Raw genomic sequence first — 27,644 nt, forward strand, 5'->3', positions numbered from 1 at the left:
TGCGTCTGTGTACACGATATCTCATCTCCCAATTAACAGAATAACTTGAAATTTGGAACTTAAGGTCCTTCCCCTATAAGGATCTGACACGAACAATTTCGATCAAATACAATTCAAGATGGCGGCTAAAATGGCGAAAATGTTGTCAAAAACAGGGTTTTTCGTGATTTTAATCAAATTCATACCTGAAATAGTCATCGTTAAGCTCTATCAACTGCCAAAAGTCCCATATCTGTAAAAATTTTAAGAGCTCCGCCCCATTTAGGTAAAGTTTGATTTTAGATTCTCAATTATCAGGCTTCAGATACAATTTAAACAAAAAATTCCAAATGGAAAAGATCGAGCATGAAAATCTCTACATTTAATGCTCGGTAACATTTTCACCTAAAATAAGCTCGATATTCGAGAAAATGTTTTTATTTCAATTGCAAACTGTTGGCAACTGTTGATTCTATTGAATCATTCACTATGAAGAGATAGCAGACCTCGTGTGTCTCCAGCATTATAGTCCTGTCACCAGCTGGCTTAGATCTTTGAATAGTAGACTTGATATGCACGGGAACACTAGCGTCAGGTGATAAATTTTCATAACGGCAAGGAAAGTTGTGCGAGTGCGCCACACCAGATTTTTGAAACATGTATAAAAAATTTAGTTAGTGATTCCACTTATAAAGGCTAGATAGTTATTAAAGGTAGAGTATAATACTTATAATTATATCATCAAACATGACATATTCCATGATGATAGTGAAGACTGTAGGTCTGCTATGGTCTGCATGGTCTGCTGTATCCAGAGCTTGCGTAACAGACTTGGGTTTAGACCAAGATACGAACAAACATTTTAGCTAGACCACCACTACCTTGACATCATTTAAGCATGGTAAACTGTCGGCTGTCGGCTGAAGTATGACAGATGTCTCGAGAGGCTCATTGACGGCTCAAATAATCGAGGTGAACCTGCAACGGAAAAAGGCATACGAACTTATTTCCAATCAAGACTATGATCTTCATTGGAAATCTTTCATGATAATTTTTAAAGCAGGACTATCACAGTATCATAACAGACGACAGAAGGATTCATCTGTTGCATCTTACAACTTTGGTAGTATTTAGCAATTCATTAATTTAATGATTACACAACATCAAACACCAATCAGTCAAATGAGCCGTTGAGTAGTACAGGCAACTTCTCAGCATCTTCTTCTTCTTCTTCTCTTCTCCTTCTTCTTCTCCTTCTTCTTCCCCTTCTTCTTTCTTCTTCTTCTTCTTCTTCTTCTTCTTCTTCTTCTTCTTCTTCTTCTTCTTCTTCTTCTTCTTCTTCTTCTTCTTCTTCTTCTTCTTCTTCTTCCTCTGCTTCCTTCCACGGTGGACTTCTCAGCATCAATGAGGCATCACTTCTTCCAAATCAGTGACGTTGTTGTTCACTTTCTTCGCAAACAGGAAGGATGGATTTCTAATAGAAGAGAACACACCAACTCTCAAGTCACGAATGAGACAACTATGCCTTGAAGTTTCTAATATTATGGCGGGACGTGAGAGAGCAGTGGTTAGAGATGGCGACCAGAAAATATCGTTGGAGGAGTAGGGGGAGAAGAAACTGATCAGCTGAAACAGAAGAAGAGGAGAATTAACAATGAGAAACAAGAACTTTGAGAATAATAAAGAATGTGAAGAAAAAAATGGAGAGATAATTTGGTACGAATCAGGAAGATGTAGAGGCAAGAGAAAAAGAAGAAGAACAACATCAAGAATCCGAACGAGAACATGGATAACGAGAGAATGCAGAAGAGGGGTTATGGATGAAATATTAAATATAATAGAGGAGAGAGGAAATTGTGAAAGGATGAGGAGGAAGTTGGGAAAAGGGATACGAAGAAGGAGACGACGTGTGGAAAAAGAAGTTGAAGTAGTAGTACTCTGAAATGGAGCTTAATAGATCAAAGTAGAAACAAGATGATAGAATAGTGTTTGAGGTGTAGGATGAAGATAAAAGAGGAGCGATCAGAGAAGTGGGAGAATAAGGAATATGAGAGAAGTGTAAATGTGTGGAGTAGAATATGAGGAAGAGCGAATGAGTGTGGTGATCCCAGGGCTCGCTAGGATGAGAGAATGAGGAGGTTCGTTTCGCAGATCGATCGTTGGCCAAGTGAGGAAGTCGTGAATGTGGAAGTGTGAGTGAGTGAGTGAGTGGGGGGCCCCCAAACAGCCAGCCAACAGTCACCAGGGCCACTAGTACAGCATGTACAGCTAACTTTTGTCAGATTCCGCTGCCATCTGGAGCTCATCTAACGGCCAGTTATTCTCAACTTATTTATCAGCTTTTCTCTTATGCTTCTCAGCTTATTACTCCATTTCTCTTCTCCGTGCATGTTTGTTCATCTTCTTCATGGAATTCTCCTTGCTCTTATACTGGACTTTTCTCTTTCAAGTTTTTGTTCTCATTATCTCCCACTCCTTTCTTCCATCTCCTACATAATCGCTATAATTTTTGTTTAGATTTTTCTCAAACTTTTTTTATACATCTTCTTCTTCCTTCTTCTTCTCCCTCCACCCCTTCTCTCCCTCCTCTCCTTTCTCCCTCCTCCTTTTCTTCCTTCTTCTCAACTGTTACCACTTGCCCCTCCACCTACTACACCACCTCCTCCTTCTCACCATAGCACCATCTCTCACGCACCACTCCCTCCTTTTTATGCGATTTCTCCTTCCTCTTATCCATCTACTCCTTCTCCCTCTCCTCCAACTCCTTCTCCTCCTCCTCCTCATCCTCCTCTACCTCCCCTTCATCATCCTTCTCCTCCTCCACCTCCTACTTTTCATCGTTCCCCACCTCCTCCTTCAACTTTTTCTCAATTCATCACCATTCATGTTTTCTCATATCATTTCCATATAATAGTTCTTCTTATTATCATGTTTATCCTCTTCCACACATCATGTTCTTCATTTTATTCAACTTTCTTCTATTTTAACTTTCTTCTATTTTCTTAGTCTCAGTACTTTTCATGCTGAACGTGACAACGTGGACACCTTTTCTCCTTCCCTTTTATCTCTTTGCAATCACCGAATTATGCGAACCCTCTTCCACAAGACTCCTTTCCATCTTTCTTCCTTCCATCCCGCCTTTTTCTTTTCCTTTTTTCTCTCCTCCACTCTCCCATCTGGATCCCCCTTTCTTAAATCTCCATATGATTATAGTATTTTAGAAATATAGTCTTCATAAATAGTTTTACTATATTGCTGTTTTTTCTTCTATATTAACGTAGTAATTGATCCTTATCTTCTTCATAATTGTTCCTATGTTCTCCTACCTCCACCAATTGTTCCACATTGCTCTTTCATTCAGGCTTGCTATTTCTCTGGCCATGTGTCTTGTTCATTTGTTATCCTCTCCCTTCAGAGCTCCCCAATCATCCAGCAGTTGAAGCTGTGGCGGCGCCAGCAACTCAGTTTTCTGCAACACCCACTCTCAATCGTAACATTTTATTTTGCCAACTTTGCTCGTTTATCGCGCGCTGCTCTCAGCTAATAATTTGCAGTCGGATGCTGTTTACAATCATTACTCGATCTCAATGAGAATACATCGTTGGATTGTGGAGGGAGAGGAGAGGGTTTGACCTAATGTTTCCAGAGGGTCTCAGCAAATACCAACTTCTGTTCCTCATTAACTGATGTCTTAAGTTTATGTAATGCTATTGGTCCTCTTCTGCATCCCTAGATGCTTGGTATATATTAGCTTTGCCACCAACAGTGGAACATGCATGATACACAGTCATCATACATTGATGTTTCATCACAGCTGTGATCACAGTGAAACGCTTCGAAAAAAGTTTTTGAGGTTAGATTTTTGTATCTCCGTTTTTTTTTTGTTTCGTCGCTGAATAAGTGGAATAATTTTTTTATCATTATAATTAGTAATTTTCCAGTGGACTATTTCTTGTTTGTTTTGTGTTGGAAGCCTCTTGCTGATGATGAACATGTGTATGCGCATTATGAGCATGCATGACATGCATGTTCTACTGTTAGTGGCCAGCCTTAGCCGACCGGATGATGGAGTCAAGCCAAGACACCACGTCAATGAAATCTCTCATCAAATTAATCACCATCACTAAATCATATTCTCATAATCACATTTAGATCTACATATTTTGTTATTCTAATCTATGTATTATTCCATAGCCTGTTTTCAATTCAATTCTCTCAATAGATTCGTTGATAATTTTTCATATGCTTAGCTAGAAAATATATGTTTGCATTACAATGTATAAGCTAAATATTAGAGGCACAATTACAAAATTCGCGTCTCGAATGTTTGTATTGCGATGTTAGGATAACATGATACCCACACCTTGTGATATAACTCAGTGAACTAGTTAGATCTTCATAAACTGTTTAATATGAGCATAATCTGATTAATATTAGCTGTATAACCATTAGCTGTTTCAGCTAAATTATGTATTTAGCTATCATAATGATGAAAGAGGACGATAAATAAATAATGAAGAGAGATGGAGCATCATCGATGAGAGAACGTGCGTATTGAGTGAAGAGAAATTGAGGTTAGGTGTAACCACAGTGTAGTGGAATGGCACCACTGTCGACATGACAGACTGTTCTAAACAACAGTTAGCGCTATTAACGAGCTTTTAAAAAGGATTGATTTGACGTTCGACCTCACTCCAAAAGACCAAATAGCTCTCGATTCTTTCGTACAGTGCCGGTTCGAAACAAACATTTACAACCTTTCCCATTCCTTTCATTGAGTGAGGCCATCGTTTGCCAGATAATCTTCGATTAGCCACAGAGATAATCAGCGGATACTTAGTTAAATCTATTAAATACCAACGAAACATTTGTATTCGGACTACCAGTTCAAGATCAATGTAAGGATTCATATAATACATTTCGTATGCGAATTTATTTGTTGTAATTTGTAAATTCCGTTTTAATATTATAGTTGAGTGCACGTTGGGAAGAGATAAATCAAGGATATTATATCCTAACTCATGAGAGTGATTTATACTTCCTAAGAAATCGGAATTAAAGGAGTTTGCATTCTTAATATTCCACTTCCACTGATTTACAAATACTCAACGAGAGAATTTCAAGAATTTAAGATGATGACTCAGCGGGAAGTGGATATTACAAAAGATAATGAATTGAATAGAGAAGATATAGAGTAGATTAAGAACAGGGTTTGCAAAACGCGTCAAGGCGATGAAAATATAAATATTATTAGAAGTAAAGAGGATGAAGAATCATGAGAAGGAGTAAGGTAGGATAAGCGAAAATATTGAGCTTGGAAGGAAAGGGAAAGGCATGTTGTGGAGGAGAGGACGAAGGAATGAGAAAGAGGTAAGTGAGCAGGAATAATATAGGAGCAAGAGTAAAGATTGAGCCAGTAATGGGGCCTGACTGTTATAACGTGAACCCTAGCACTGGTCCAACGTCGTCATCTCTCAGCAAAATTTTCAATATCGGCAGCACCAGCCGAATTGCCAACCAAATTTCATTTCTTGACAAGATGGCTGCCTCCCTTGCTCCCTCCTCACGGGTCCCTAAGGTCTTCCTGGGCTACCAGTACCAGCACCAGCACCCTCGCACGCCAAATGGTAACTCCAGCTCCACTAACTCTGTGAGACCGATACGTTACTTCCCCAAACCTGCTACGAATTTCCCCCCATGATGCCCTTCTCTGGAACTCCTCCACGTCCTCTCATCCCAGACGCAAACAACTTATGACGACCTCATCCACCTCATCCACCCATAGCCAGAAAACGGACCACCAAATGACACAATTTGCAGTGCTCTCTAGCTCTCATCTTTTTCAGCTACACCATACTGGCCAACTTTTTCGTAATTCGCTCCATTCTTTCATGAAAGTGCACTCAAAGTCTGGCGACGTTAGTCAAAATTAAGAAGCTCCAAGTCAACGACAACGATAGAGGTTTATGTTGATTCTTCAGATTTTAATAAAAAAGAGACCTATTCAATCAACTACATGAACTTCAATTTGAAGTTAAATTCAACGGTGCAGGCTGTTTTCTTCGCGTATTTCCCGTTTTATTTAAAATGTGACTTGCATTTCCAACCTTAATGAAAGGCATATTAGTATTCGAGTGTTTTGAATAATGAAAATGGAATATTATATTATCAATGAAATTGTTCAATAAGTAGATGCTGATACTCAAATATAAATTACCTTATACTATAGTTAGAATATAGATCGCCTTATACTTAGTAGACTACCAGACAAGTGAAATCGATATTGAGATATTTCAATCCTTAATAAAGGTACATCAAGACTTGAATCTTTTTCGTAATTGTTTTCAGGGTGGTTTGTTCATTAAAATATAGTACATGTTGAACTCTGAATTTGACACTGTGATGAATTAAAATAGAAAAAAGCAAGGTATACAACTTATATACTAAGTACACTTGCATAACCACTCTAAATCCAACTGCTTTTATTCTCTCCAAAATTCTCATTAACAACCTTTTTTGTAATATTTGCAGGAGGCGGAAAGTGCAATAACAGCAATGAACGGCCAGTGGCTGGGCAGTCGTAGCATTCGTACAAATTGGGCCACACGGAAGCCACCCGCCCCAAAAACTGACAGTAAGTTTTCATATTTTCCTCGTTTTTCCACCATCTGGCAACTCATTAGTGTTTTCTCTATTCAACTCACACAACCCGAACTTCAGTTCCTCCTTGTTATTGTTGATGTTGTTGTTGTTGTTGTTGCTCGATTGGATGCATGGATCTCATCCAGGCATTCTATTTTGATTATTTCTTTTAAGATGCTGTTTAATGATTCCTCTTCTCGTCACTAGATGGATACATGGATGTAGAATGTTGAATGTTGATGTTACATGTTTCACTGTATAAATACTGCTCAATGACTCAATATTATCGTGTTCATGGTATTGAGGGACTTTTGATCAATATAAATTGTAAGTGGTTAACAATGTACGAGTATTTGAGGAAATTGTTTACTTTATCCCTAGAATCAAATATTCAAAAGGTTTTCCACTCAACTTGGAAGTCACATCAATCCCCTTACTAAATAATAATAATAATATCGAGTGACCTGGTTGGCTCAGGTCTGGTGTCAGAGTTTTCAGGTCGCAACTGATCAATTTCAGGGCCTCTGACATGACCTAAAGACTGCTTTTTTAGGCAGCCGGGACCGACGGCTTAACGTGTCCATCCGAAACACGTGTCCATCTCCTTACTAAATTGAAGTGATACAAACTGAATAGTTCTTCTCATCATAACCATCTTGAAAAAGGAAACTCCTTAATCATATAACCTCATATTAGCTGTAGGATAGAAGTTTTCCACCATTGAGTATCTTGAAAATTCATTACTTGAATTACATGCATACAGTATCTCACAGTACCTGTAATATTGAAGATCTTTACTTATCAATCATGAATTTCTAAGTTTTTCGAAAGGTATCTTTGATATAATGATAAGATCATAAGGTGATTATTGCATCTATCAAGCAGGTCATTCACCATCCAATTTCTTGTCCAACTTGGGTTGTTGATGTTAGGTCGGATGTTAGATGTCTAGCCGGATGAGATGGATCAACTGAAGGTCCAACAGAATCGTCATCTCAGGGTTCAGCTGCCTAGTCAGAGTTGAGTGGTGAAATAACTGACTAGTGGTCTTACTATCGGTCCAACATTGTAGAGCTTGAGTCGCTTCATATGTCGAGTTTGACATTCAGATATCTGTGACAACCAATATCTTATAGTTATTCGAGTTATTATAATACAATTGTTTATGAACTTAGCGATTTGTTACGATCAAATCACATTTCGAAGATAATGTTTCTCTGAAGAGTATTTCTCTAAATTGATGAATTTACTTAGTCATGTCTATGTTGCACCCATAAGGCACAGCCAAAGAAGATATGTATATTTCACCCACCTATGTTATTTTGAATGGATGAATCAATGGACATATTTGAATTAAATCAAAGCGATCAAACATATTATGAAGTTCAAATAGCTTCTTCCCACATAGACCTATTGTTGTTTCACTTCGAACTCAACTCACTGATTTGAACTGTTAGTTTTATTAGATCGGAATATTATTTGACAATAAGCGAAAATTGGAGTGGAAAAATGAATTGAATGGAAGCACTTGTTCATCTGGAACATTCCAATCGATGATCTCAGCATACTCTGCCTATCCGGTACACATTAGAATCAAACGTGTTGCAATTACAAAAAATTCAAAACGCAGCGAAAAATCCATGTATGTTTGAAGACTTGTAAATAAAGTTTGAATAAGAGATTCCTACATGCTTGTTGAAGTCAGGTCGTTTACTGATGTTACAGATAACAAGTTTTTCCATTCTCGAGCAGCTTTCCTTTTATATCCATACATATATCCTGTCTTAATACTTCCTCTCTCATTGGCAATATCCTTCCAACTCGGGTTATTTTTTCCTCATTTTCCCTGTTTCATAGAACCTTCTTCATTTCATTCTGCTCTAAATACAATTTGGAGTCCTCTTCCTGTCTCTGTTACTCATATTACTTGTTCTTCTTTTGACACTTGCTTTCAACCATTTTCAGTCTCTAATCTTTATTCTGCTGTTCCACATCAATTTTCTCCCTCATTCTCTGCAATCCAATCACTCTCCGTTACTCCTATATACCCTGTTAATCGTTCCCCCTACCCATTTTTCGCTCTTTTCTACTCGCTTTCTAACTCACTTGCCAACTCCTTCCTCCAACTCACTTTCTGTATCCCTTTGTTTTTTTACTCTTCGTTTGTCGGTGCTTTCAATTAGAGTTGAGCTTGCAGGTTGGCAGTAGTTATGTTTGCTGCGACTAATTGCGGTGTGGTGCAGACTGCAGACAGAGTGAGACGGGCTCAATGTTACCGATCATGTTTTAGCCGTTGTCGTAGTTCAGGTGGCAGCCCTGCTGATCAGTTTTTGGCGGGAAGAGACGTGATTGGACAGACACAATCCGGTTGCGAAGCCTGTGGTATAGGTGAGGGGGGAAGCTCACCGCGCCGTACTCTTGATTTAATTTTCAGTCCGTGTTCCTTTTTTAAACAACGTTTTTCCCGTCCCACTCACCCCATCAACCTCTCCATTCTTCCCTACCCCATCCCCCTCTTATCGCTAACTAACCACACCAAACTAACATGAATATACATTTGTGTCGTCGACTAGTGGTTACGATATATTTTTCGCCAGCCATCCTGCCCCATATGGTGCCCCATTACCAGAAATATCGTTTCTCCAACAGCATTCCTCTGCTTCCCCCTTTTCACAAAATGAGCCTTTTCTATCAGTTCTTCTCTCCTTCCCGGGGCGCCATCACAGTCTTAAACGGAATCGAACTAACTTTCCTAAGCAATTTTCTGTGCGAACATTTTGCTACGTGGTTGATACCACTTCTTTTCGACGACGACAACGATGCTACAATTGGGAAAATGGAATGCTGCTTGGAATGGGTTTCAATTAAAACGGCAATGGGCCACCAATTACGTGAATCTGGCTGAGGAAGATTGTCTCCATTGCCCTCTACAGAGTGTGTTCTGTAATTGGTGAGAATTGTTACAGTGCTATTCAAAGTCTCATTCAAATTATATTTATAACAGATTCACACGTACTTCCATTAATTGAAAAATAATATCTCTATAACTCATAACCACGGAATAGAGAAAAAATTATCACAATAATGAATATTCGGTATTCTCCGCTATATTTTCTGCTATCGTCTTTTCCTATTTTGTGCTATAACCAATGAGTTGGTTCAATCCACACTGACCTCCCATCTCATAAATAGCCTATGGTCATGGATATGCTATCTCTATTATGGCTATGCTTTATAAGTATTCGTTGTCTTATCCCTAATAAATTCGGGAATCAATAGAATCCATATGACAATGTTCAATGAACTGAACTTATGGGCATATGGGGAAAGTTCTGAAGAAGTCATTACAATGGAGACATTAATATTTTGTTTCCTACTTATATCTTATCACGAATGTAATATCATTCTTCATTCCATCAATATCATATTGTTATTGTGGTATTCAGAATTTGCAAATTTGGAACTGCAGAGCTTGATTCATTCAAATTGATATTAGTTGTTTTCTTCATATTCGTATCCTTCACCTTAAAAAGTCACTCATTTTCATCATCTAATTTTCGTTTGTTTTCTCAAACAATCAAAGAAAATTGTATAAGATGTAAATTGTAGAGATGAATGAATAAACATAACTATTGAGATAGCATCCATTATGAATTCGGATAAATCAATACTAGCAAACTGAATCCAAGTTGGTGGAATTTTATAGTAAACTTTCAAAATATGGTAGAAGTCAAGCAGAACTGTAACTCTGGTGTGCTATCTGACTGTTATTAGTACACAGCGCGCTATTCGACTTTCAAATGAGGTAGTAGTAACTGGATAACGCCTTTTAAAAGTGTAACACGACTCTTTAATGCTTCCAGCGCGCTTGGAACTGGCTGGATAGTTGGCGTACTCGATTAGCATCAAAGTGCACTTCTAACAGCGAAACGTTCTATGCGATTGCATTCTTCAGATGCAATTTGTTGCAGCTGGTTAAATCACCATTGAGTACCCAAAAGAATCGATGCATTTGCATATTGCAATGCCGAGTTAACAGTAGCGAGAAGTGTTTTGGAGCAGGCTGAAGAACTTATTGCAATGTAAAAATTGCTCTTTTCTCTTCCTCAACCAAATATTTGACTTGTTCTACATATTTTCATCACTTTTTGGTTCCACTCAACAAACATCCTTCTCTCCTACAGTCAAAGAGTAAGTGTATCGTTGCTTATAACTATTATGTACTCAAATCAATGTTCAAAACTCTGAATGTTGTTGTTGAAACTCTTGAACGAGTATTAATAACTCTTAGTAAGTTATGTATGATTTATGAGCGTTCAAACAGGACTTGATAGGCTACTTATTGCAGTTCATAACTGTTAGATACCACAATTATCACAGTTCGAATCCTCAGAATTAATAAATTGATTATGAGTACGTGTTTTTCTGCGATGAAAAATGAACTCGAAATGATAAGAGAGTGAGTAAGTTGAGTGAATGAGTTGAAGCGTGGAAGAGCGCTTCAAGTGAATGTGAGGCTCGATATATTAATAGGCAGTGTTGAGATTCATTCAGAAATTTGTTTGGCGTTGAACTTCCTCTTGAAAAAGTCACTTTCAATTTGTTTACGAGAATCATGATGTGGGTGATGACTTGTTTCATTGATTCCTCTCGTATTGCTTTTGCAGATCAGTTCATTGTGAGATCTCTCATCTCTTATCCACGCGAAAAAAACAACTACAATTGAAGAGGGACGTTCAGGCTCGCTCAAAACGTGACGACGTTTCTGTGTGCAAAAAAGAGAGAGTTGCAAGGCCCAAAATCTGACGAAATCTGGGCCAGGAAAGTCTATCTCACTCCTCCTCCTAACCACCCACCCCCACCCATCTACCAGAACATGGCAGTCGAGCATTCCAGGGCGGAAGCAATTTGCGAAGAGGAAAGTAGGAATGCGAGGAAGCCGCCACCATAGAGAGGAAGCCGAGAAGTATGAGACAGGAAAAGTAAGAAGCAGTCAGTGTAAATCCGAAGCTAGCTTTGTGTGGGTGGGGCAACTGAACAGACTGTCGGAGGGGGGAGAAAGACGACTGAAGAAATTTAGGAAGAGAAGAGGATATTGAGAAAGAATACGAGAAGAGAGTAGAGAAATGAAACGGATTGAAATGGGAGCTCAAATGGGAAGATTTATGAGAGAAGAGAAATGTTTGTGATGACTGGAAAGGAGAGGAAACGACATGGAACTAGTTGGAGAGGGAAAAATGAAGATGAATTCGAAGACTGGAGTGGTGAAAATGGAGAAAAAACGGAACTGAAGAGAAGAAGAACAAAAGAAAGAGTTAAACTGAGGTGTTGGAGATTACAGTGAACTGGAGACCGCATTATAGACAATGGAAAATACAAGAAATAAGAGATACGTGGGAATGAAAAATTAGGAAATTTGGAGAGACAGGAGAAGAAAAAGTATAACGAAGGGGAAGAATTAGAAGAACTATGGAAGGAAATGATGGAAGAGAGTGGAGATGAAGTGAGAGAAGAAGTAATGCAATGACACAAAAAATATGGGGAGAATGAGGAGGATTATACAAACAAATCAGGAGAGAAAGGAGAATGTGATAGCAATGGAAGGAGAATGTGGTGAAGGTGGATGACGAAAATTGAGATATAGTGGAGAAGGAGGAAGAGGAGGAGGAGCGAAAGTAGAAGGAGGAAAAGAAGGAGAATAATAAAAAAGGAAGAAGAGAACAAGATGTGTTAGAAATAGAAAAGAGCACCTCGGCACTGGCACTGAGCAATGTTTACTGCGAGAGTTTTGGATTGTTGGGAAACGAAATGGGTGAGAACGAGATTGAGGGGTTTGGAATCTGAGTGGAGTGGGAAGAACCTCTGTTAGGTCGTTGTTCTGTTGTCCGGACGACAATGAAGATATTTAAATGTATAAGGAGGCCGAAAGGGGTTTGTCCTCTTTCGGCTCCTTCGGTGACTCTACCTCCCTTACAGTAACCATTCGCCACCTGCTGTACCTAACCTACCCCCCCCCCCATAAACACCCCTGATGTAATAACTGTGAGCCCACACATGGCTCTCCTATCAGCCGTCTTACTGCTTCAAGCTTATTGTCTGTCCCTTCGCAAATCTGGTCACCCCTATTACACCTATCACCTGGCTACCACCAAAGTACCTGTCATCGTATTGACTCTGAATCTTATAATTTGCTGTAAACTGCTCTATTTTTACAATAGGACTGTTCAGATCTCACTCAAAATAATAAGGCCTTTTTCTTCTAATCATGAGACTCTGGTTGTGTAGTGACAGGCGTCTAGTTAGTGTAGAAAAAGGCAATAACAATAGAATAATATTAATGTGTGAAGAAGTTGAAAAAATATCCATTCCTAATTCAAGATAATATTGAAACCTAGTGTGAGAAGCTATAAACATTACTACAAAAAACGTATAATACCATAGAGGAAAGATAGCCTGAGTGGATTTTGACGATTAAATTTTGTTATCTTTTATCTATGATAATACCAAGCACTTGTATTCATAGGCGAGTGTGGGATTATCGATTTCGTAACTGCAACCATGATGTTTTGCAAAGCTACAAGAGTATTGCTTTTTCCTACAGTTATTCTAAATAAAAAAACTGGATGATTGATGAGGGACAACGTATTGACAAAGTAACAAGTGATCTGAACTATTGGAGTGTTTCCCCATCGATTTTTTTGGTCAACATACTTCGTCTGTTTAAAGGCTCCAATAAATTGTGTTGATACTTTAATGTTGATTGATCAAAGCATAAAGAACATTTGGTTCTAGAGTAGAATTGGTGCATTGTATAAGTACGATTATAATAATTGGGATGACGATCAAATAATACCACACTAACGTACGAACGAAGGAAACCAATCAAACGTTATTGAACATCGTGAGAAATGATGCGGAAATATAGAAATGAGAAGATGAACCGATAGCGAAACGGCCCAGGTTTCCATGCCATGTTTATCTATCAGATCTATCTGGCAACGTTCAGGAAGCCGACTCATGAAATTCAGAAGGCTGATAATGTGACTACCGTACCCAGACATTAATATTTCGTTCCGGGCCTATGATAAGGTGGTGTTAAACAACCTATTAACTTTGTACAAGATAGAGAGGAGATACGTTTGTTTTTCTAAGCCCGATCACTTCATCTCTCTCATCACCATGTTCTCTCTGTTTATCGCCCTGCTCTCCCACTGCCTTCTCTATTTCTCGTTCTGACTCAGCAGACGATTTCTGCGGGGAACAAATTGGTTTTGGACACGTTCTTACAGACTTTCAGTCACCTTCTAAAGCTTCCCCTTGCCGTCGCCACGGTTTTTGCGAAGACGTTTCCTTTCTCAACAATTTCATCCTCTCTTCTGTCTCTTATTCTCCCGTTCCCTTTGTGCCATCTCACTGGTCCGTTGAACCGTTTGTGTCGATTTAGGAGAATCTTATCCGAGTTAGTGAATGGACGGTCGGTTGGCTGGTTGGTCGCCTTGTGGAACAGGTTCGTAGTTTTTCTTTGGAAATCCATCAACTTGTAATCGCACTGGGAAAATATGTTCACTCGTTTGCTTTGCTACGGCTTTCTTCTTCCTGCCTTCTAAAGGATTCCTCCACCCAAATTTCCTCCCTGCAGACCACCATCATTCCCTCCCACCACCATTCTTCCATCCTTGATCTTTACTTAAAAGCTTTCCAGTCTGTTCAAATAATTAATTCTCATTGCTCGTACCCCTTCTACTTGCAGTAACTCGAGGTTCTCAAAGAAAAAGTCGACGACTGAAATTTATTCTCAAATTATTATTATTTTTTTACGAGATGAGAGTGAAAGCGTTATTATCATGTTATCCACAGTAGAGTGACTCCCGTGGATCGGTACCCAGCTTTTGTGATTTTACACTATCTTGAACATAAAATTCAAGTGCAGCAGATTCTGCGTTCATTTTATAGTCATCTTCCTCCAAGCTTATCACGATTTTGGAAACTACTGTACAATTATATTCATATAGTGTGAACATGACTGGTATGATTTTTTTCATTTCATTGTTTATTGGCGATTATTGTTCAGGATAATCAAAAATTTCAAGGAATTCAATAAATCTATAGACTAAAGTTTTTGTGGATAAAAATACTATATATGGGAGACTGCATAAGAGTGAAGGGGGACTAATGTGGGAGAGTTCATTGAAGAACAGGTTTCTTTTAATCAAATTCCACTCTCATGAACGATAATTGAAAGAATTATTTGACCTGGCCGATTTCAATTCAAAGTACGACACTAGCGCTGCATGTGAGTCTATGCATCTTTAAGGTCTTTGGGATGAAATGAGTAAAAGCTGTGTACACCCAGTGGCAAAATGGAGAGACTTGGCAACGTTTTTCTCCTATCATAATTCACTGCCATTATAACGTGGACCTCACTATAAGTGAATTTCATGATGATTCATGTAACATGCTGTGTAAAGCTAGTTGAGCCCTGCACACGCACATCAATTTTTGCTATACTTTACCGTCCATATGAATTCTATCAGATTAAACGGAACTTGAAAAGCATCATCTGTTAGAAATCATCTGTTCAATCCAATAAAATTTATAAGGACGGAGAAATATCGTATGAACAAAAATCGATGTGTGTGTAGGCTAGCATTACACAGACATTGATTTTTGGACGTTCGGTTTTTGCTGTCCTTATGAATTCTACAAGATAAAACTTGACTAACATCATCTGTATGACATCGTCTTTTTAATCTAATATAATCTTCAAGGACAGCAGAAAATCGTATGCCTCAAAATCTGTGTATTTGGGTTACTAGCCTAATTTGGCTTCTCATCGTATGTAATAATTTTTGAAATGAGACTTTGCTCCTCTCGAACCTATCCTTTACACTATTGTGAACGATAGCATTACTTTTTCATGTACTTACACAGTAAATAGAGTCATATCGTAGTGTGATGGTAAGCATAATAGAGGCATAACAGACAGCCGGCCATGTAGACTTCCCGTTCATATTCTGTTATACTTCAAAGCACAGGGCTGATGGTGAGGGGGGCAAGAGGTCAGCCTCGGTCTCTCATGATTAGTGAGTCGCACCTCTATATGCTGCCCTGCCGCTCTACTCCATGCTTCACGCTGGGCTTTACTCGTCACTGGGTGATCTTCAGTTCTACAGCGGCTAATTGATTAGCTCATGAATAAATCACGATCGCTCGAGACCCGGGGACGGCTCGACTGATGTGGGATGAGTGCAGTAGTTCATCACAATCATCACACACACGCACACGCGTTCACCTGCACCTGCACGAACGAGAATGGAGATCATCTGTTGCAATAGTTGTCTGTCCTCGTGTAAGTTTTGTGCGAGTAAAACCTTGAAAGTGGCATGATGAAAACTCAAATAGAACAATGAAAAAGTTTATTGAGTTGAACATCTGGATCAGTAACTTTATCAAGTTTGTGGTTGGTACGAAGTTTGCATTGATTGATCCGAGAACATTGCATGATCTGAGCATTGGGAAGGGAAATTTAATTAAGAAAATAATAAATTACGATACATGCTTACAAAATTTACCACGTGAGAGGTGGATCATGATTCGCTAATTAGACCAACAGTTCATTAGAATCAGCTAAATTTGTTAATTTTAATTCATTTTGACCAGTCCATCCGTGATTTTCAGTTGACCTTACTCTGCGTAGCATCACTCATAGCTTACTCATTCGTGAATAAGATACTTCACTGTTTCCAACCACTATTTAGATAGAAGTTGACAATCTATTACTCGTTTTATGGAATACAACAATAGTGTTTTTAGAATGATAATATATCTCAATATTGTTATGAAGTTGTGGTTGTTAGGGCTTTGATAACTTACTTTCTACTCAATTGAATCAGTCTTTATCTTGAAGTGGTCAGTTGAAAAGCTCCAAACAAAAACTTTTTACTATTAGAAATTTAAGATATTTCACAATAAATTCATTGACAAACATCATTCATTATTTATTCATCTACCATGGATATAGTTAATAAGACATTTTAATTCTCAACCAATTTGTTCATTGTTTTCAATCAAGAGATGAAGATTTTAGTAGCATTGCCTTGTTATACAAATCACTTGTTTTTTAACTGTCTGGTGAACTTTCTAAATATACAATTTCAGTGCTACGGTATTCGGATAAACATAATAACGAGCCTGAAAGTGGAAATATATCCAGCCCAAATTTCAAATGTGTTTGAAGTAGGCTATGTGTAGATGTATACATGTGAGTAGTCTTGAGTTCACTGCCTCAACAGACGCATAACAAAGGTGGATGCGCACGCAGTAAGAGGTGTCACGTGATATTAGGAGTTGTGTGCCCGACTAGAGTTCGAGAGCCCTGTGGAGGCGCACTGTGGATGAGGTCGACGACACTCTGAAACCGCCATCTCTCATTTCATGTGATTATTGCCTCGCATTCCTGTCGATCAGGTTCCACGTCGATAGTCTCTCCGTAGCTCCCAGGATTCGGATTCAGCATTATTTGTGCTCTTGATTTTGGAATTCATTTCTGGATGATCAGTTTGCTGAATTTCCTTGCGGTTCAAGGTTGATATTTGGTCCATTATTCTATCACTGATTACGTCAAGGTATCTCCTTCACAATTTTGGAATAAAGCATCTAAAGAAGGAAAATGTTCTAGAGCTATACTTTTTCTAGTTCATAAATGAGTACATTATCCTGTGAAGTATACGGTTAGAGTCCTTCATAATATTTTATTCTCCACACTTCTGATCCTGATTACTCCGTGAATAAACATAACTTCGAACTGGAAAATGCTCATTCTAGAAAAACCTAAATTTTTGACACAGTTGCTGCATAGCAAGTAATTATTAAAAAATCAATTTATCCAATATTAAGTTCAAAATGTGAAAAAAAATTGGAAAACTAACTGAAGAGGATTACACAATTGAAATGAGATAGATATTTGAAGCCTTCCATTTTCAAGTTTTCGAGAATTATGAAGTGAACTATCTTTTCCACATCAAGTTTATTCAATTATCAAATTTGATATTTCTATTCGATTTTCCTTAGACTGGAAACATGATACCAAATCTGAATTCATTATAGCCAGAACATGTTACAAAATTCCAGGATTGTTGTTGTTGCTGTTTTAAATTGTTTTGTGTCTGTATCAATAAATACATAGCCAAATTTAAAATGAATGGGCAAAATTCCATCAATTTTTTCCTTTTTAGATGGTGACTATGTCTGATTAGTCAGTTGAAATGACTGACCATCACTGAAGTGAATTCTTTTCAAACTGACAGTATTTGTTGCTGATATCAACGCTTCCCATTCAACTAGCTCTGTCAGTATGAAGTGAATAGTACTAGGCTATGTACTAGTGAGGCAATCTCTGACAAATGACTGGAAGAAAGCGAAAAGCGAAATTATTTAAGCAATGAATAGACCGCAGCAGGTGATGCCACGTGTCACGTGATAATGTAATTGGACACCGTAATAGAAGGCTGGCAGTGGCATTAGCAGCCAGGTGCTGGTGATAAGTGATTGCCAATGCTCAGTCAACAGGAAATGGAGAGGACTCTCAACTCACTCCTCCCCTCCCCCTTCTACACCAATTCTCACTGCTCACACCACTCAGGAAATAGGAATTATTGGAGGGGTTTTGCACCCACTCTCACCACCACCTCGTACCTCTTTTAATCATCTATCCTCTGTTGTCTTTTAACTCACATCAATCTTATAAATTGATCTTATTTTCTTCGATTTCTATTCTCAGTTATAAGATTTTTTAGTTTTGTCTTATTTTCTGTATCCTGTTTTCTCCTTCATAATTCTTCTGCTTCCTCCTTTCCCTCGCAAACCTCTTTTCAATTCGTTCCCTTCTACCTTTGCTTTCTTCATCATTCAGTTTTTTCTCCTTCTTCTTCTTTCTCCTCTCTCACCAATTTCTTTTGTCCTATTCCTCCCACTTCTACTACTACTTCTCTCTCACTCTCACATGAGTAATCATCATCCTCTTCCACTTTGATCGTTTTATTCCCTGAAATATCATTCTGATTCTAATTATTCAACTTGTTTTCATTTTTTTTGCCAATTCCTATTCTCAGTTCTTATTTCCAGTTTCTCATCATCTTCCTGTAATTTTCAATTTTCACCATTATTCTTTCTCCATAATTCATCGCATACTTTCAATTTTGCTTTTCCATCTCTTCTCTTTCTTCATTCTATATCAGCTTTCCGTATTCTACTAGTTTATTCCTCCCATTGTTCTTCTTCCTGTTCTATCATTCTGTATAATTTCTTTGAATTTTGTCATCTCCTGCCCATTCTCTGTCTTCTCTTTAAACTGTCTTTGTTCAGTTCTGTATTACTTTCTTTCTACCCTGTCTCCATTTCCTCATCTACCTACTCTATTCATCCACTTCCTATTATTTCTTCATCTTTCTCTCACTTCACATCTTACTCTCTCTTTATCTCTTCCTCCTGTAAACTTCTCCTTCCTCATCCGCTATCTCCTCTTCACTTTCTCATCCCTTTCTGCTACGTTCTTCATGCCAAATTATCACCACCCTGATTTCCTTGCACCAGCTTCTCACCTCTCCTAAGCAGGCAGGAGACACCAATTGTGACGTCGGCTGAAGGTGGTGGCGGCGTGAATGTGATCTGCAGGAATGTCAACGTAATAATGAAGTGAAATCAGACGCCAAGTGGCAAGTGGCTGTTCACAAAACACCAGGCGCTTCTACCCCCTCACTGCCACACCACCAGTTGAGGGTCCCCTGGAGGGGTTGAAGGAGATACCGAGCCACACGCCGTGTTCTAAGAGCCCTTAACAGCCAGCTCAACAGGGCTCCGACTCCCTTTGTGTCATACTTACCCCGGCGTCATTCTCAAAACTCGACTCTCGACGGAGATGGCCACCTTTGTCACTCTCTCTCTCCTGACTCAAATCATCCCTGTCTCAAGTGAATGTCCTGATTTTCTCGTGACCATCCCTCACAACATGCCAGTCTCCGGAGAACAATAACGCAACGCATCCTTCACTTCCACTTCAAACTAATAACGCAATCTGGCTCCACTCACCCCCTACATTTTCCAGTTTTGTTTGATAACCCGGAAAAATCAAGCCTTCCTTAACACTTTGTTGTCTTTCAGGAGATTCCAACACCCTGTGTTTGAACATAAGCTCAAGTGTGCCGTACTTCAAAATCCGATCACAAAAAGTGTGGTAGAGGGCTTGATATTACAATTCCGTATATTGAACGTTTATTGAGAAGCTCATCAGAAGTTGTCCATTGTTTAGAGTCCTTCCAGACCAGGATCACAGCTATTATTGGAAGCTCAAGAGCTATTATACGTACCGAAAGTACTCGTAACCTTTCTAGTATATTACTCATGTAATACTTTTTGTGTAGTTGAGAAGTTGATATTGTGGTAATTATTCATATTGAATGAAAAAGACTGAGAAATTGTCAAAAACCACAGATTCTGTGGTTTTTGACAATTTCTTAGTATTTTTCATTCAACTTTTGTAATATTATGATCACCTATCTAGCCGGTTCTCTTTGGAAATGTAATTATTGATCAAGTCATCTCAATATTAATTCATTGAGTAGTTTATGTTGCAGTTTTAGTCAACTGGCTGACAAACACGATTCCAATAGTAATATCAAAAGTAATATCAATACAAATCACATTGAAACAAGCTGTGGAAATAATACCTTTCTAATTGAACAATGGTAACAGGTGGAGGTTTTTCTCAACTAGTTCTGGATTACCGTAGTGTTCATTCTATTTGAACAAACGTAGAACCTTTCTAATTCTACTGCTCCAGGGAACTACCTAATTGAACCAGAGTATAACCTAGACCATTTTCTAATTGAGAAGTAGGCTAGTTGTGACTGATGACGCCTACCAATTTACTTTGTTGGGTTGGTTGCACTGAGCTGGTGGTGCCTTGTACAATGTTGTCACACGTGGGTTGCCATTATATGGTGAGGGTGTGTATGGAGCATAATTGAAGGCCAAACTAATGAGAACGATTATTATAATGGTGGTGCCTACTCCTTATCATGCCGCCGAGGGAAGTGGGGGTTAAGAGGTCCACCTCGGCCATCAATATTCATGACTTGGCGTGAGCTGATTTATGGTGCTGCTGTGCTGACTGTTGCGTGCGGGTGACCGTGTGTGAACCGGCCTGGTCAACAGAACTGACCGTGTGAAATCGGCCATACACGTCATCAACTATTGCCTATGCTTGGGGGGCGAGGCGCCAACTTATTTGTGTTGATGTGAGGTCTATAACTGATGCAAGTACCAACATTATATTCACTATTAAATCAATTTAAATAGAATTAGTGGTGGAATTCCTGTAGCTGATTGAAACTGGATTAAGAGCTATTGGAAACTACAAAGTCAAATTCAATCAAGACTCCATTCTAGCTGGAGGAGAAGGAGAGAGATCTCAAGACTATGATTTATCAATTATGTGATAGTGGATTTGTGAAATTGTTGGCTTTTGGGAATTCATCTTTGTAAAATTCAATTTTCAATTCTGATAACATTTTGAACATTGAAACTATGATCAAGCTTAGAAAGCACCGTAATACTCTGGCAATCATTTGATTCATCTTCAGGCAAATAAATATTGCACCGTTCTAAACATGAATGAGTTTAATATTTGAATGACAATGTCAGTTTTTCAGCTAAATTGTAATTTCTCAACTACGAGAGACTGACCTGATCATAATATGATCTGTGTTTAGCTAGATCATGAAAACTTTATTACTTCCTTGTATCTCCCATCTTTCCCATTCAATCTTACCTTTTTCCCACGAGTTTGTCTCATATGAGACATTTCAACGTGAAATTCACAAGATGAGGAACTCTTGAACTGAAAATCTTCAACCTAACTTTTCTCCTCTTAAAACCCTCTCAATTGAATTTTTATCTTTATACTGTATATTCTTCTCTAGTTTAAGCTGTTATTCAAGGCAAATCAACATACCCTCAATCCACAAAATATCTTGTTTTCAATGCTTTGAATCATTTTCTTTTAAATAGGTGATTTCTAATATCTTTGATAGACAAACTCGGAAAAACTTTGCTACCCACAGAAAAAATGAACCCTAAATTCAAGTTTGCTCAGTTGGCAGTAAAGCTGGCTGCCGGCATAGGCGAGTGGCATAATAGTAAGTGACGGTTTGATTTGCGTGCCAAGCCAGCGCTTTCTTATCTGTCGCCAAAGATCTACAGGATGGTCACGCTAACGTGGGGCACGCTACAAGCACCCACCTAGGGTCTAACCCATGCTTTGAACTGGCGAACCCTTCCAACAAATTAGCAAATTGGTACCCCCTCTTTCCCCCACCACCAGCCACATAGGAACCACCGTGATAGTCGTTCAACCACAACCGGCTCCCTCACCCTAGCCACTACCACCACGAAACGGTACCACCATGAAAACTGTCAAACGTCAAATTTTGATGAGAAACTTTCTCTCCCCAGGAAAAAGGCCAGCTCTCATTGTTCCCACCTTGTCAAATACTCTAGATCAACTGTTTTTTCTATGTTTATCAATATAAAAAATAGTAATAATAGGCTGATTCGATCACAGAATTCCCCTGTTGGAAAGAATTTTGTAATCAGTTGTTTGGGAAATAAATAAGTTCTATACCATGGAGCTGAGAAACACGTTTTGGCTGTCATTCTGTTTTGTTTTGATTTGATCACTTTTTTGACAGTGTTTGTGAGACATGATGACAGATATTCATTTCCTGTCCTAATCTCCAGTTTTTATCATTTTGATTGTGATAGTTTTTCGTGATGAAAACTGAGTTCAATCAGAAGTTCTTTGTTTTTTACGTGTCCTTTTTGTAGAAGAGTTTGATTTGTATTCGGATTAGTTAGGTTCCTCTAGATTCTACTTAGTAGAATCAAATGAAGTAGTAGTCAAATGTGGGACCCTCACTCTTGGAATTCTCAAAAAATCTAGTATCAAACTTTATGATAAGGTATTTACAATTCGACAAAGCCTTAACATACTATGCAAACAGCATGTGCCAAGCCTAACATGAACAATAATCAATCGATATTGCTGGAAGAGACTTGTTATGCTTAGCATTGTTAATTTTCTTTTTCACTATAATAGCCAGTTGTTCCGAGACCAAGTGGGGCACAAAGTTGCATCCCATAATTATATTTTTGTCAACTTTTTCATTTCTAGAAAGACCGAGCAAGATGAAATTGAGAAGGCAAGGTAAGGCAGCACCTCTGCGTTGACGCTAATAAACTGTGAAATGCTTTTACTACACTTGGCCCTCTCCTTTTCTCCTCTGCACTTCATCATTCTCTCTCACCAACCAACCCCCCGCCATATCTTCATCATTCCCTCTTCCTCCATATTTCTCTCTCTTGAGCCCCAAGTACCGAAACAAGGCCATTAGAAACTGTAACTTGAATCCATATTGTGTGACCGCATTAATAGAGTGAATTATATCTTTTAACAGTTTCACTCCAGCTAACTTTCGCGCTCAGCCATAACAGAAAAAGTTTGAATAGAATTAGTACGGTATTCTCTCAGCTCAAATGCAATGAAACTTTCTTATGGCGTCTCTTGATGCTGGTTAATGAGGATTATGGTTTTCTGAAGTAACATAATAGAGTTCATAAACGAGTGACCTTCCTTCTAACAAATATAAATGTCTAACAACAATGCTATTGATTCATAAGCAGTTCAAACCTCAGAAGACTAAAAATCCAGTCGATCTTTACTAGAAGAATTTCTCCGATCCAAATTATCTCATATTTCATCGTATCCAACTACAAAATAGAAAAGAAAAATGATAATAATTATTATCAGGAGTATCCTACTATTTGTTTCACTGGTTGCCGATTCCCACCTACCTCGATCCTTATGTTGGAAGGGGAAAAGTTGTATTAGCATTGTTGTAGGTAATTTATTGTTTCTACCATCTCATCAAAACTGATTATTCCTTTGGTAAGGACAAAAAAAAATGCTGACCTTCCATGTCAGTGAGAAAAACTTTATACGGAAAGTGTTCAACATGATTCAAAATGTGGATATCATAGTGAATGGAGTAGTATAGAACCTAATAGAATATATACATAGAACCTCTCTGATTATATATGCGATTATTCTCTCGAATTTCTCAAAAAACGTGGTCAAGTGGTAGAGTGGACATTAATGTCCAAACATCGCCACGTCAACAAATAAGTCATTCTATTCTATTCTACTTTCTAAATTTCCTGATAGTATTCGATGTTATCTGATAATATAGTGAACATCCGTATTTATGAGGTGCAGTTACTAGTTGTTGCTCATTGAACGATTCAATCTACTCAAATCCATAACCGTATTCAATATTATCATCTTTTCGCAGCTTTCCATTCAATTCTACTGTTTCCGAGTTGTTGTCTAGCTAATGTTGAGAGTTATGTAGGCTCATTAGCAGACGTCCGGGCTTTACACCCACACCACACGACACGCGAGCATGCTAACGGCATTCCAAACAGAAAGCTAATTACAGTTGTTGGCAGAGGCAGTAATGCGTTTTATTGAGAAGCATCGATCACATGTTTGATGAAGCTTAGACTAGAAACTGTTGAGAAGGTTGAGCAGAATACCAACAGCGGAGAAGCGGAGAGTTCCACCTGGAACGCAATTTGAAAGCGGCGAAAAAGCGTTGGAAATGGCCGGGGCCGGGCCAGTGAGAACTGAGCACGTTCAAGTACGAGCCACAGCTTTCCAACCGTTTAGTGAGAATGGTTTAGGGGGTAAAATTGCTGTTAGAGACTCCTACTCCAAATGTAGGTGTGTGTGTGTGAGTGGGAGAGAGAGAGTGTGTTGTAGCCCTGACGAGGGTTTACACTAGTGGAAAGGATCACCAGTCGTGCTAGATAAGCTCACTACAGGCCACAGCGTTAAAACAAATGACAAGGAAGCAACTGCCAAGATAAAGGAGATTTTCTCTAATCGCCACCTCTTTCTCCTCTTCCTCCTCCTCCTCCCACAATTCTGTCGCGCTTTAATTCCCGCGCGCGCGAAAAGAGGCGCTCGCCGAAAATTGAGACACACCAAAAGTTTGATGATAAAAGTTAGGTACAATTCACCACCCCTATCAAGAAATACTAGGTGTTGCGATTGTAGAATCCTTCTCAAAGTGAAACCCCCTGCAGTAATAGTCAGCCAGTCTCATCCAATAATCGTCTCGGTGAATATTTCAGTGACGACCAATAGCGAACCCGTTCTTCTCACCAGGGAATCGTTACAAAAGTCGATAACTGGCACCGAAATGTCTTGAAAATGCAGAACGCTCAATTTACACAGAGTATGCCACAAAAACCATCACTAGCCTAATCATCTCCAAATCGACTTCGTTCTAAGTATTCTATTGCAATACTTTGTGGTGTTTGATTTTGGATTTTGAATAAATTTTAACTCTGAAATATTGCTAGTGCATTAATTTATATTTTATCTGGCTATAATAATATAAAATCAATTGAAAATTGGAAAGAGGTAAACGAAAATCATCAGGGAATAAACTGTATTGAACATCCTACATTACATCCAACATTCCAATCGGATTTTCCATGATGTAAAAAATTTATGAAAATTCAAAATTGTAAAAATGTTTGAACACAACATGGAAAACTGCGTTACAGTGAGTAGCAATTCCTAGTGCCAAGCTCTAATGAAAGGTGTTTTATAAAAAAGTGTAGTGTGGGAATGAAAATGTATCAATGTATCTGATTTAACAGTAGGCTATATTTTTTCTTTGTATTGTTTTCTTCACGAACTCACGGCTAGCGCACAAGTCTGACTTTGCTGGCTGTGCCAGAACATCAAGATTTATTATAATTTACAATTATTGTTTCATGTTTTTTGACAAAATGAATATCCTATTCTATTCTATTTTCGTATTTTGACGTACTAGGACAAATAATAACACGAAATACATAATCCACAAAAAACAATACAGTTGAAAGTATCCAATGTCAACAAGTCTCCCACACAAAATATCAACTCCATAAAGAAACACAGAAAGTCAATCCGGCAAAGATCCCAGGCGAGTTGAATATAATCTGGAAGAATTTAGTTGTCATATCGGGAAGCCGGCAGTGAGTTACAAGTAGTTTGATTCTTATTTTTGTTTGGTGTGGATGGGGGAATGGGAGGAGGGTCTCACCTGGGAGACGGATACTGTCACACGTTTCGACTTGTTAGGTTTGTTTGTGTGTAAAGAATGGATGAATGAGGATGGGGATGATCGGACTCTCGGGGGTGTTGTTATCGAGCGAGTGAGTGGAGGATGACCCGCGGCGGACGACAGTGCAGTGCTAAGATGGTCGGTGTAGTGTGGCCTCATGGCTGGGGCGCTTAGCCATAAACAACCTTTTAGGAAGAGCGTTCCCGTGTAGAGGCCCCCCCCCCATGGTGTTACCGGTCGGTCTGGGGGTCGCCTAGCAACTCACAGCCCACTACGCCACCCCCACACAAACCACTTCTTCGTTTCCATCTTCTCTTTTCTTCTTCGAGTCTGATTCCTGCTACTACTTTTCTTCTTCTTCTTCTTCTTCACCTCGTTTTCCTTCTCCTCATTTTTCTTTTTGTTTTACCACCTTTTCTTCTTTCTCTCCTTCTTCGTCTTTCTTTTATGCTTCCTCATCCTTCTCCTGTTCCTCTTCCTATTTCAATTCTGCTTCTTTATCTCCGTATTCTCCTCCTTTTTCTTCATCATCCTCCTTTTATCCTTCTTCTTTGTCTTCCTCATCTGCTTCCTCTTTTTTCGAAACGCCCATCATCACACTCCCTTCATATTTCGGGAGACGAGAGGTGTAGTCAAGGATCATTCTCACCGATTCCCTACCTCTTCACCGACTCCCTGTTACTCGATTCCCACCAAATTTTATACTCAGCCAGTATGAGTGCACCCGATCATAAAATGGAAAACATACCTTCAAGGAAGATACGTGCGACGCCTCAAGAGATTGGTGCTGGCTTTCTCTCTTTCTCTCTTTTTTCCTCCCCTACTTTTTTATCCCTCCGTAGTTTTCTTTTGTAGTTTCCCCAATTTTTTACTATTTCTCCTCTTGTTTCCATCAATACTATTCTTCGTGTTATTTTACTGTATTCCTTTCCCCTCCTCACATTTATATTTCTGATATTTCACCTCTTTGTCACTCCTTGTACCGTTTTTATATTTTTCTGCCGCTCATATTTTCTTCTGTCATTTATTTTACTTTGGTGTTAAGAGTTTATAATTTTCTCTATTCTATTCCTGAATTATATTCATACTTAGAACAAACACGATACTAGAAACTTGTTTACAATTCAAAACACCAACGTGAATTTTTTATATACTTCTCCGCTCATCTTGGAGATTAAGTAGACAGTTGTTGCAGCTTATGGATTTACATTGGATTACAAGATAAAAAGAGCTAAATTTATGGATATCTCTTGGTGTTTTTTTACAATCATGTAAAAAATAAGTTGATATCATATTTTCTCATATCTATTTTGCTCATATTATTTCATTCATTTGATGAATAGTTCACTATCCTATAGTAAATTGTCTTGCGAAGAATTTCTACAATAACATGACAATGAAATTGTTGCTTTATCCAGGAACTATTTATTGAATTCTGATAATGCTGAGAATCCATTTCTTTTTTTTCTTGAATAATACAAAGATTGGAACCAATTGAGATCCAAGCTTGAATGGTATGACTCTTTATAACAACATGTTACAATCTTGTACAATATCACAATTTTTTCTACAATGAACTCTCTGAGATTGATATTTTTTGGCTTACATATCTTGACCATTTTTTGAGAGCTCAAATTATTATTCCCATATTGTTTGAAAAGTTCTGTGGCAGGGAAAGTTGGAATCAACTTTAAAATCTGCACACGAGCAAATTAAAACTTATGCATACTACTTGATACTTATACGCACTAATTATGCGTGAAGTCTTAAAAAATATCAGGGAGTCACAAA

The 27,644-nt window shown here is 38.5% G+C and overlaps 1 protein-coding gene across 5 annotated transcripts in view; it reads left to right on the plus strand.

The window, feature by feature from the left end:
• Positions 1-27,644, plus strand: part of LOC111049599 (nucleolysin TIAR) — a 675,963-nt gene that overhangs the window by 595,774 nt on the left and 52,545 nt on the right. For all 5 annotated transcript variants that reach the window (XM_039427387.1, XM_039427388.1, XM_039427390.1 and 2 more), the window contains one exon: positions 6,511-6,613. In XM_039427387.1, the coding sequence (XP_039283321.1) occupies positions 6,511-6,613 (103 nt within the window). The remainder of the gene's footprint in view (positions 1-6,510; positions 6,614-27,644) is intronic.

The sequence above is a fragment of the Nilaparvata lugens genome, chromosome 4 (assembly GCF_014356525.2).
Source record: "Nilaparvata lugens isolate BPH chromosome 4, ASM1435652v1, whole genome shotgun sequence".
Lineage (NCBI taxonomy): Eukaryota > Metazoa > Arthropoda > Insecta > Hemiptera > Delphacidae > Nilaparvata > Nilaparvata lugens.